Source organism: Vipera berus (assembly GCF_964194415.1).
Source record: "Vipera berus genome assembly, chromosome: 2".
Lineage (NCBI taxonomy): Eukaryota > Metazoa > Chordata > Lepidosauria > Squamata > Viperidae > Vipera > Vipera berus.
In genome coordinates, this window is record NC_138203.1 from 226,584,081 (window position 1) to 226,596,961 (window position 12,881).

A 12,881-nucleotide genomic window follows, 5' to 3' on the forward strand; every position below is an offset into this window, starting at 1 on the left:
TACTGCTTCAGTGACTCCATCCAGCCACCTCATTCTCTGTCGTCCCCTTCTTCTATTGCCCTCAATCTTTCCCAGCATTAGGCTCTTCTCCAGTGAGTCCTTCCTTCTCATTAGGTGGCCAAAGTATTTGAGTTTTAGCTTCAGGATCTGGCCTTCTAAAGAGCAGTCAGGGTGGATCTCTTCTAGGACTGACCGGTTTGATCACCTTGCAGTCCAAGGAACTCGCAGGAGTCTTCTCCAGCACCATAGTTCAAAGGCTTCAATTCTTTGGCGCTCAGCCTTTCTTATGGTCCAGCTTTCACTGCCATACATTGCAACTGGGAAGACCATAGCCTTGACTATACGCACTTTTGTTGACAGGGTGATGTCTCTGCTTTTTAGTGTGCTGTCTAGATTTGCCATGGCTTTCCTCCCAAGGAGCAAGCGTCTTTTAATTTCTTGGCTACAGTCCCCATCTGCAGTGATCTTGGAGCCCAGGAAAATAAAATCTGTCACTACCTCCATTTCTTCCCCATCTATTTGCCAGGAATTGAGAGGGCCAGATGCCATGATCTTGGTTTTCTTAATGTTTAGTTTCAACCCAAGTTTTGCACTCTCCTTCTTCACCCGCAACAAGAGGCTCTTTAGTTCTTCTTCACTTTCTGCCATTAGAGTGGTATCATCTGCATATCTTAGGTTGTTGATGTTTCTTCCGGCAATCTTAATTCCAACTTTTGATTCATCTAGCCCTGCCTTTCTCATGATGTGCTCTGCATATAAGTTAAATAGGCAAGGCGACAGTATACAGCCTTGCCGGACTCCTTTCCCAATTTTGAACCAATCAGTGGTTCCGTGTCCAGTTCTCACTGTTGCTTCTTGGCCCGCATATAGATTTCTCAAGAGACAAATAAGATGGTCTGGTATGCCCATCTCTTTAAGGACTTGCCACAGTTTGTTATGATCCACACAATCAAAGGCTTTAGCATAGTCAATGAAGCAGAAGTAGATGTTTTTCTGGAACTCTCTAGCTTTCTCCATGATCCAGCGTATGTTAGCAATTTGATCTCTAGTTCCTCTGCCTCTTCGAAATCCTGCCTGTACTTCTGGTAGTTCTCGATCCACATACTGCTGGAGTCTAGCTTGTAGGATTTTAAGCATAACTTTACTAGCATGAGAAATGAGTGCAATGGTGCGATAGTTTGAACATTCTTTGGCACTGCCTTTCTTTGGAATTGGAATGTAAACTGATCTTTTCCAATCCTGTGGCCACTGTTGAGTTTTCCAAATTTGCTGGCAAATTGAGTGTAGCACTTTTACTGCATCGTCTTTTAAGATTTTGAATAGCTCAGCTGGAATACTGTCACCTCCACTAGCTTTGTTGTTGCTCAGCTTTTCTAAGGCCCACTTCACTTCACATTCTAGGATGTCTGGCTCGAGGTCAGTGACCAACTCATTGTGATTATCAGGGACGTTAAGCTCATTCTTGTATAGTTCTTCTGTGTAATTTTGCCACCTCTTCTTAATCGCTTCTGCCTCTGTTAGGTCCCTGCCATTTTGGTCCTTTATCATGCCCATTTTTGCATGAAACGTTCCTTTCATCTCTCCAATTTTCTTGAAAAGATCTCTGGTCCTCCCTATTCTATTGTTTTCTTCTATTTCTTTGCATTGTTCATTTAAGAAGGCATTCTTATCTCTTCTAGCTATTCTTTGGAATTCTGCATTTAATTGGGCATATCTTTCTTTTTCTCCCTTGCCTTTCGCTTCCCTCCTTTCCTCAGCTATTTGCAAAGCTTCCTCAGAGAGCCATTTTGCTTTCTTGCATTTCTTTTTCTTTGGGATGGTTTTGGTTGCTACCTGTTGTACAATGTTGCCAACCTCTGTCCATAGTTCTTCAGGCACTCTGTCTATCAGATCTAATTCCTTAAATCTATTTGTCACCTCTACTGTATATTGAACAGGGATATGATTTAATTCATACCTGACTGGCCTAGTGCTTTTCCCTACTTTCTTTAATTTAAGCCTAAACTTTGCAACAAGAAGCTCATGGTCTGAGCCACAGTCAGCTCCTGGTCTTGTTTTTACTGACTGTATAGAGCTTCTCCATCTTTGGCTGCAGAGCATATAGTCAATCTGATTTCTGTGTTGACCGTCTGGTGATGTCCATGTGTAAAGCCGTCTCTTGGGTTGTTGGAAAAGAGTGTTTGCTATGACCATCGTATTCTCTTGACAAAATTCTATCAGCCTGTGCCCTGCTTCATTTTGTACTCCAAGGCCAAACTTGCCTGTTATTCCAGTTATCTTTTGGCTTCCTACTTTAGCGTTCCAATCCCCCATGATGATAAGGACATCATTTTTGGTGTTAGTTCTATAAGGTGCTGTAGGGCTTCATAGAACCGGTCAATTTCATCCTATTCAGCACCGGTGGTTGGGGCATAGACTTGGACTACTGTGATATTGAATGGTTTTCTTTATTTAATGTCTGAGACCAAGTAAGAATTAACACAGTCCAATAAAATGATACAGATAAGTGTATAATTTTATTGGACTGTATTAATTCTTACTTATTATTTTTCCATAAAAATAATATAGTAGGAAACGGCGATAGCAGCTGTTACAGAACTAAGGTGCAATCTTGCAAGGATTGCTTGTAAAAAAATCAGTTGAACATCAACATTTTTGCTAGCAAACATGGTGTGTCTGAAATATATTAAAAGACTTGGGAAATTGGTTATTCTGTAATGGGGGAGGAAGATGAAGATGGCAAAAAGATGACTTTATACTATTCTTTCCATTTTATTTGTATTAACTTCAATAATGTTATTTTTATGATGTAATCAGTTTATTTAAGTAATACAATGTTCATTATTACCTTCTTTTTCCACTTATGATAGCTATATGTAGATTAATAATGATTTGATTTGAATGCTTCATGAGCTAGATGCTGCTCAATTCATTAGTACAGCTCACGGCATAGATCTTGTAAATGTGTAAATGGGACTAATTTTGAAGAAAGCTGATGCATGCTGTACATGAAGAGTATCTAATCTTGGCAACTTTAAGAGCTGTGGACTTCAAGTGCCAGAATTTCCCAGCCAGCCATGCTGGAGTTGAAATCCACAGGTCTTATAGTTGCCAAAGTTGGACACCCCAGCTATACAGAGAGTATGAATACTAGGGATTTCCTGCAAGGAGAAGTCCTTATCTCTTCCGTGCAGGAGGAAGCTTTAGAAAAGAGTTAAGTTGAGAGGCAGGAGTTGCAATAGGAAGATGAAAACAGCAGCAAAGGAAACATAGAAATAGAAACATGAAACATTGAATGCTTTGGTGACATATATTGAGAGTACCATGCAGAGTTTGGGTTTAAGAATTCCTTTTCAATGAGCATCTTCCACATATGCCTGTTGGGTGTAAACATCTTCGCTTAATGAAAGCATGACATCATTTCTTGCTACTGTTAGATTGTTGTATTCACTGAATTTGGAAACTTTTTTCTTCTGCCATCTGTTGGCCAGTAAGCTCCAGGGTTTGCTTTCTTAGCTGCCTATTTTACTGTATGTGTTCTTCAACAATTCTGGGCTGTGTTTCAGTTTGTGTCATCTTTCTCTTTAGCATACTATGTTAACATCAAAACATTAAAATATTTTAGTTTCTGAAATAATATGCTGTGTTACATTTGCATATGCAGTTCATAGCAAGAAAATAATTACACATGCCTTTTTAAAATATTATTTTTCAGGAACATCAAATTTTCACCATATTTTTTGCCACTAGTCTACTTTGGCTAAAACCCCCCAAAAAAGAATTATATCTATCAATAAGCAGGCAAAATATGTATTTTCTAGAGCTATAATTTTCTTTCTAGGTCTCTTAAGTTGAATCCAGAATAAAGCAATATTAACTATTATTTCAAGCTTTTGGGGTTGGCAGGGAACAGTATCCTCTTCTGCATCACTATGTGAAATCATCCTTCCTTGTTTTCTTTTTGAACGAGAGAAAGACTTGATCAGCAATTATTAAGTAGAGGTATCTTTTCTTTGAATCAATATTTTTATCAGTGTTACTTGCAGGAAGTGAGAGATTCTCCGTATATGTTTATGGGGATGGCAGATGAATCTGAATTCATTTTAGGTGCTGTAATAGGTATATGCTGGATGATGGAGCTGCCTTGCAGACCATTCAGAATGGCTGTAGAGGGGAAGGGAGGGAGGGAGGGAGGGAGAGAGAGAGAGAGAGAGAGAGAGAGACTTGTGGTACTAGCATGCTTATTTTCTGCACAATCCAACGTTAACACACTTTTCCTGATGCTATAATTCCTATTATACAACGGAAAAAGGTGATGCCCTTATAATGGAGATTATATCCTAGGACAGCAGTATCTGGGCAGATTAATAAGGGGCTGGAAGAACTAAAGCCTTTAAAGTAAATGGGAATGTTTACATTGTGGGAGGTTTATTTGTTTTGGCAAGGAACAGTCAATTGTGCATTATCTCTTCATAAGGCAGGTGTGCAGCTCAAGGAACAGTTACAATTCAGTTTTTCCATCTCAAGTGTTGTTTGTGTTCCTTTTTCCAAAAAGTAACTTCTGTTTCCGTCTATATACAGCCTGCTTAACCAATGCCTTAGTCTGCTAACTGGCGTGTTTTCTGTAATTAGAACAGCTGCTTAAGATTGAAGTGAGCATGACTCAAACTCAACAATGATTCTAAATGTGGTTGAGATACTATTTATTTTCTCAATTATATACAGTGATTATTCTGTCTTAATATTAAAAAAAAAGTGGGATGCAAAGAGTTTGGAGGGTGCTGCATAATTTTGCCTTGGCCTTCAAAAGCCGTTTGCTTGCCCTGTGATGAGTCTATGTATCCTCCTTTGTTGGGTTCCTTGCAGAAGGCTGAAGGTTTTAACATGAGCATCCCAATGCCAGGTCACCCTGTGAATTTTTCTGAGACAACCTTGCAGCAAGCTCAAGAGGATGTGGCTCAGCTGGAAAAGCTGATTGAGGGCCATGATGTCATCTTTTTGCTAATGGACACCAGGGAAAGTCGATGGCTTCCTGCTGTGCTCTCAGCCAGCAAGAGAAAGGTATTGCACGTCCATTTCCCACAGGCAGTGCTAAAAGGGGAGGGGTGGGTTTGCAATGACTTTTTGAAAACATTTTCACTAAGTTGACAGAACAGTGTTTCTCAATCTTGGCAACTTGAAGATGTAGGGATTCAGCTCACAAATTCTTCAGTCAGCATATTGACCAGGGAATCCTGGGATGGAAATATTTTAACTACATTATTATCAGTGCTTTTTTTGTAAAAGAAAAAGGTGCCGGAACTCACACATGTCATACAACCCGCCTTGCCTACCCCACAAGGTTCCATCCAAAAAAGGTGCCGGAACTCCGTTCTGAGCGTTCTATGAGAAAAAAACCCCTGATTATTATATATACCAAAACAGTACTAATTTTCTTTGCCTACTGATAGTTGTCCTTTCCCCCATATTATGCCTTCTCTTCAAAACTACACTAATAGATCAGAGAATCCTCCGAAGTAGATTTGGTGAACACATGATAAGGAGGCTATCTGAGAGATAAGCTTTATTTATGCAATCCTGGCTGCTCATTTTTATTTTTAACATTTTGCTTCCTGTATATGCTTAATTTGAGCATCCCTTTCTTTGCTTTTCAATATTTGCCTAGCTGGTCATCAATGCTGCTTTGGGATTTGACACATTTGTTGTGATGAGACATGGGCTAAAGAAACCAAAGAATCATGAAATTGGAGAGTCTCCATGTAGTAATTCTTCAGGCTCAGTCGATCTTTTGGGATCATCACTTTTTTCAAATATTCCTGGCTATAAACTTGGTTGCTACTTCTGCAATGATGTAGTTGCACCAGGAGATGTAAGTAGATCTTAAACAAATTGATAGGATTGTTTTGTTTGTTGAATTGTTTTTTTTCCTCTATATCAGTATAATAGTGAGAAAAATCTGGTTGTTTTCCACTACAGGAAGACTTCTACTGATATGGTTCAGAGGTGACTTAAAAAAAGTCACCCCTGCCATCACTTCCTTAATGCCACCATAATGACATAAGAAAAGTCTTCTAGATTATCTGCATATCCCTAAAGAAAGAAAGGGCACGAAAGCCTTTTTAGCAATTCCAACTCTTCTGTAGAATACTGTTGATTCCTTAAATCTCTGTAAAGTGGAGGACCCCTTTTTCCACTGCTATCTTGTCAGGAGAAGGAAGAGGAGTAGATTCTGATTTTTGGTGTCAGTACCCTTTTTTTCCTGAAAGGCAACAAGATGCCAGCATTTAAGAGTAGGGAATGGAATTATTATGGGTCCTTGGTGCTCTCTAAGCTTGCTTGTTTTCTTGCAGACATTTCATTATCCAATCTAGGAAACATCATCAGTCTGATGGTGTTACCCAGTTTGGGTAATGAAACATCTGCAAGAAAACAAGCTCAGAAAGCAAGAAGGATGCCTCATGTCAACCCTGAGCTACAAATATTCTCCTTTATTGATGGAATTATTAGCAGGTAATTGGAAAGAGAACTTAAATCGCTATTCTGTATTTTAAGAAAAGGCGTAGACAAAAAGAAATGACATGTCCTGTTCCTTTGCAGTCCACCAGGGATCGGACATTGGATCAACAATGTACGGTCAGTCGACCAGGATTAGCCATGATAGCAGGAGCACTTGCTGTTGAATTAATGGTATCCATTTTGCAACATCCAGAAGGGTAAGCCATCATGGGGGTAAGGGAAGTAATACTTTAGAATTTTATTTTATTACACCAGTTTTTTTTTGCCCTTCTGAAGATCAGTCAGATAATGTTGATTTGGATTCATTCCAAGTGTTACTCAGTCAAAACACAATGAATGCCAAGCTCTTCTGCTCAGAAAGTTACGTCTCCTTCTCTCCTCCTCCTTTTCGTTAGAGGCTATGCAGTTGCAAGCAGTAGTGATGACAGAATGAATGAACCTCCCACCTCTCTTGGGCTTGTGCCTCACCAGGTTAGTAAATTAGAATGTGATACAACTGTGAAGTTATCCCTGAAATCAAGTGGCATATATACCCCTGCAATGGGCAGCCCTCTGGTAGCAAAAGAATAAAGGAAGAGTTGAAAAACTATAGACATTGTGATTCATAGCTTCCGATTAAGAGTTCAGAATGACATAAATTGAGAGGGGAAATGAATTTAAGAACACCTAGAGGTGTATTCCAAACGATAGGCATTAAACGGAAGTCAGCTTCGTACTAAGGTCACATATAATGCATAGGCACATGAAAATACTTGTTTCCTCTAATTTTGTCTCAGAAAACCAGTTTCTAATTTCATTCTAAACCAAGGCTTAATAAGGAGCCCTTTTCCTATTGCTTTGGAATATATTTTCAAAAAGAAGTCAGTTTCAAAGCTTCATTAAGGCTGCCTTCTGATCCTGGCTTGCTTACAATATTTAACTGTGACTGATAGGAAACTTAGAAGATCCTGATTTGTTTTTTCACTGGCACAAAAATGTAGAATCAGAGGCATAGCGAGCATTTGAAGTTCCAACAGCCTCCCCCCCCCATTGCTGCTTGGTAACACAGCCACATTTACAGCTGTTTGCCATCTCCCACGGTCATATGGCCACATTTTTATGATGGTTTTGCTGAAAACAGAATGTAACAGAATAACACAGTTGGAAGGGACCTTGGATGTCATCTAGTCCAGCCACCTGCTCAGGCAGGAAGCCCTATACCATTTCAGACAAATGGTTGTCCAATCTCTTCTCAAAAACTTCTAATGTTGGAGCATCTACAACTTCTGGAGGCAACTTTTGTTTTCAGCAAAACCGCTTCCATAGTGAAACATTGGTTTGCTTAACAATTACTGCAAAAAATGGACATAAAAATACATGGGGTGACCAACCCTACTTTACAACCTTCACAACTTATGGCCATGATGGGCAGGGTACATTATAGTTATAAATCAAGGACTACATGTATTTAGTAGTTCATTCTTCCTCCTGCATCATTAAGCCCGTTGCTTATTCACATTCCTCCTCCTCTTGATGTTTGGAAGTATGATTGGTTTACTTCACAACTTTGTGCGCATTTTAATTGTTTTTACTTAACTATTTTACTCAACAATGTAAGTTGTTGTTTACTTACGTTGTTAACATTTTTAAAATGATGTTTTTGCTTTGTTGCACAAGGAAATAGAGTGAAATTGGTCAAGCAGTAAAAATAATGTCATTTTTTTGTTTCAAAGATCACTTGCAAAATAAAGTTTAATTACATTACAAAATCTCATCCTGTATAGTCATTCATCCCCCCTACACATTTGTATCAACAACTGGTTTCCTGTTAGCTAAGAAGATGTAATGCTATCCAAGTTCTCTTTGTGGATAACATATCCGTTTAGGATTAGTGCCAGGAGGGGGGGATAGTTTTTGGTTCAGAACTGTTTGTTTTTCTTGCTTGTATGAATTAAGAGAAATAAAGATGGTGCACCATAATCTAATTAAGTCCATCTTTCTCTCTCTCTCTTCTTCATTCATAACTATATTTTATTTTTATTGTTTAAAGGTCTCCTGCTATGCATCAGAATCTTACTATTTGAATGCTCAGCAAATTTCCAAAATGCATAGCACCGTAATTTTAAAAAAAATAGGTCCCAGTGCCTTAGCATTTCCTAATGTTTTGATTTTTTGGCAGTTTTTTTTTACATTCTTTGATTGGCACAGCATGACCTTCTCTGTTACACAGTGGTTGCCATGCTCCCCCACTAAAGAAAGCAGGAAAAGGACAGCATACCTTACTTAAGCAACCTGAGAGTCTAAATAAATTGAGGATATGTTTATTAGAAAATTACAAACCTTGATGTGTAACAGAAAGTAAGCCTTTTATAACTTAATTGGGGTTATTTTTGAGCAAGCATAATATCACTGGTAATTATGAGAGGGCTTTATCCATCCCTAAGTGTCAGTTTTAGCTTACATGGTATCTTGGGCTAAAATGTGTTTGACTGAGTTGGGTAACTCAGTTTGCTCTATGTGCCTGACTACTAGCTTTAGTTATCCTTGGCATCCAGCATGTATTTACAGTAGTGGCCAAAATTGTGGAAACCTTTTGGGAAAAGTGTACATTTGAGGTTTGATGGCTAATAACACCACTCTTTTTAGAGTAGTACCATAAAAGTATATATCAATGGAAAGATAATTTAATCAAGAATGTCATGCAACAAAGTTAGTTCAATTATCTGTATTCTATGAAAAGTTATAGCCAAATAACCAGAAAAAGGAAGCACAACTTGCTTAGGTTGATATCAGGTAGCGTTCCTTCATCTGATTGTAGCCAGTGAGCATGAGTGTTTAGAGAGCCAATCAGGTGTCATCTTGTTTTGGCAATGAGCCAATCAGATCACAGGATTGATGTCATGTATTGAAGCTGAGAGGAGGACATTTGTCAGTGTGTTATGTGACGCTCTCAAGTTGTTTGGATTTTTTGTGTTCTTTCATTTAGTGAGCTTGTAAGACGTAATAAAATTAAAGTAATGGTACAAAGAGTTGACTGGTTTCCCAGAAAGCGATGTAAAATAGTATTGTTAAGTGAACAAGGCTACAGTTATAAAGAGACTGGAAGAAAAATTGGTGGAAACTTAACCAAAGGTGGCATTTCTAAGTTTTTGAAGAGGTATAAGGAGACTCAATCACTACAAAAACCACACTGGTAAAGGCAGGAAAAGGTACACAACAGCACGTGATGATAGAATTAAGAGACTACCTACGTAACAGAAGAAAATCATCTGGGTATATACAAGATGAAATGGCGCAATGCATTGTGAAGTTGAGTGCAAGGACTGTTCGGCACAGACTGCAGGAATTTGGCCTAAAATCTAAAATTCCACAAAAAGCCACTTTTATCTCTCAAACAAAGGTTGAGAAGACTAAACTGGGCTAAAACCCATGTTACCTGGACAGAGGAACAATGGGACAGTATTGTTTGGAGTGATGAAACCAAGATCTCCCTGTTTGGTAGTGATGGCATAAAATACGTAAGGAGAAGAATCGGAGAAGATTTGCATCCTGATTGAATTACACGTATGGTGAAACACCCAGTCAATGTTATGATCTGGGGTTGTATGACATTAAAAGGTGTGGGCAGAATTTGTGTGATAAATGGGAATATAAATGGCCAAAAATACATTAATGAAATACTTGAGCCCAAATTGAAGCCTTCCACACATGATCTTTTCCAAGACAATGAAGCATTTATATTTCAACAGGATTCAGCTCCATGTCATGTTGCTGCTGTGTGCAAAATGTGGTTTCAAGATAATCATATTCCACTGCTGGAATGGCCTGGGAATAGCCCAGACCTTAACCCAATTGAAAATCTATGGAGCCGACTAAAGAAACTTGTTAGTCAGACGCAACCCAGCAATAAAACCCAGTTAATAGAAGCAATCATTCAGTCTTGGTTTCACATTATAACAGCTGCAGAACTAAAGGACTTGGTTCACTCCATGGGAAGACATTGTAAGGCCGAAATTCATGCTAAAGGTTACCCAACTAAGTATTAACTGACATGGTGATAATTTTTGTATATCTCCTTTTTCCTATGGTGATAATTTTTGTATATCTCCTTTTTCCTATGGTGATAATTTTTGTATATCTCATTTTTTCTACGTGTTTCACTTTTCTTTATAACTTCTATTCTAATAGCAAATCCTTCATAAAAGTTATTGCATTACATTCTTGATTAAATTATCTTTTCATTGGTATATAATTTTATGGTACTACTCCAAAAAAGTGATGTTATTAGCCATCAAACCTCAAATGTACACTTTTCCCCAAAGGTTTCCACAATTTTGGCCACTACTGTATACTGCATACACTGTCCCGGTGTCACAGGATCACCATTTGAGACCTTCTCAGCCACTCTCCGACAAGGAAAATCAAGGGAAAAAGCCCGAATCACTGCGATATGATTTGCTTAATGATCTTGTCAAAAAAAGGTCATAAAATTTGATACCACTCACTTAACAACTGCATTGCTTAATGACAGAAGTTCCAATCCCAATTGTGGTCATAAATTGAGGACTAATTAGATGGCTACTCACCTCACATGGTTGCAACTGTGGGCAATGTATATTCCTAAAACCAAAAGAAGACCCAAATTGTAATGAAAACGGACAGTACCAACAAGAACAGAGCCAAAATCGGCATAGCGGTAGTTCATAGAAGTACTGTAGAAATGCTGTGCAGAATTAATGAGCCTTCATAGATTATAGGGGAAATAAGAATAAAGTTTAAAGATATAAACAAAAGGGGCATAAAAGTTGAGATGGTAATCGCAACCATATGATCAAAACCCCGACTGTTTTTTTGCAAACACTGGATGTGCAAAAGGGAGCAGAGCTTGGATCATGCACTTATGGCCACCTTTTCTGACACCACCTCCCTGCCACACACCCCCACCTTGTGGCTACCAAGGAGCAAAGATTTGCTGGATTGATACTGCTATTTTACCCATTCAGACTAAAAGAGCTAGAATGAAAAGGTTGAATCCTTTATTGGGCAAGAAAATTATATTACCATATTAAATTTGAGGGCTTTGCAGCTGATAGTTCTATACCAGGGGTGTCAAACTGCCGCACCCACCCCATTGCTGGCAATGGCAAAACTCTCCCGATACGTTGCGTGATGTCACGTGACATCGCGAGTTTAACGTGTGTTCTATACTATTCAGAACTGACTAGTTTCAAACAGCAGGAAACTAAGCTTCTTTTTTCTCTGAGAATTAACCACATGGATATATAGCAGGGGTCTGCAAACTTGGCGTCTTTAAGACTTGTGGACTTCAATTCCCAGAATTCCTCAGCCAGCCGGCTGAGGAATTCTGGGTGTTGAAGTCCACAAGTCTTAAAGCGGCCAAGTTTGGAGACCCCTGCTATATATAGTAACAGCTTTTCCCCACACAATTCCTCCAGTCCCTTTCTGCAAGAGGTTTATACTCCAGGGGGTGCTGTGTGTCTGTCGACAGAAAAATCACACTACATGTAATCATCCGAATTGTATAACTGTGCCCTCAGTTTCTGTAGAAAAGGCCTTTCTTTCATCATCAGAAATGTACAAAGTTGTCTGCACTTTCTTAATAATACGGGATCCAAGGAATTTAGCCAGGGCAATATTGCTGATTTCAAAATGCTGTTATATACATCCCTTGTCTTTACAGATCCGAGGTTTTTTATCAAGATTTGATAATGTTCTTCCTGTCAGTCTGGCTTTTGACAAATGTACAGCTTGTTCACCCAAGGTAAGTTTGGTATCTGTGTACATGGTGTGTGTGTGTGTGTGTGTGTGTGTGTGTACAGAATATCAATTTCCTTTATGCTTGTTTTTGCATATAATTTTGCATGCAATCTTTAGAGGTTTAGACCGTGATTTTGAGATGTGAATACTCATCTATCCCATTCAGCAAATGTAATCTTAGATATTTTTAGGTTCAAATATTAAGATTACAATGCAGTTTATGGGCAAACAAGTGCAAAATGATTACATCAGTACAAACTGTTGAGAAAGATACCATCTTTCATCACTTCTAAGTTTTATGTGGAATAAAATAATTCTTGCTACTGTCACAAGTTCCCTGAAGATGGGCTCCAGCACGAGTCCAAAAGCTCAGAAAAAACCTCTGGTCCCGGTGACCGACCCAGATTGGATCCTGATCCAATGTGTTCATAAAAATAATTGACATGCTCACACCATCTAGTAATGGTGTTCAAAGCCCTTCATGGCATGGGGCCGGAGTACCTCAGGGAACACCTGCTGCCGGCATCAATCTCCCTGCGCCCTGTGCGTTCCCACAGAGAGGGCCTCCTCAGGGTGCCTCCGGTCAGAGAATGCCGGCTGGTGGCCCC

At 39.0% G+C, this 12,881-nt stretch overlaps 1 protein-coding gene across 2 annotated transcripts in view; it reads left to right on the forward strand.

Moving 5' to 3' along the window:
• ATG7 (autophagy related 7) overlaps positions 1 to 12,881 on the forward strand; it is a 105,869-nt gene that overhangs the window by 27,701 nt on the left and 65,287 nt on the right. For both annotated transcript variants that reach the window (XM_081320011.1, XM_081320012.1), the window contains exons 12-16: positions 4,867 to 5,061; positions 5,666 to 5,869; positions 6,598 to 6,713; positions 6,912 to 6,987; positions 12,197 to 12,277. In XM_081320011.1, the coding sequence (XP_081176137.1) occupies positions 4,867 to 5,061; positions 5,666 to 5,869; positions 6,598 to 6,713; positions 6,912 to 6,987; positions 12,197 to 12,277 (672 nt within the window). The remainder of the gene's footprint in view (positions 1 to 4,866; positions 5,062 to 5,665; positions 5,870 to 6,597; positions 6,714 to 6,911; positions 6,988 to 12,196; positions 12,278 to 12,881) is intronic.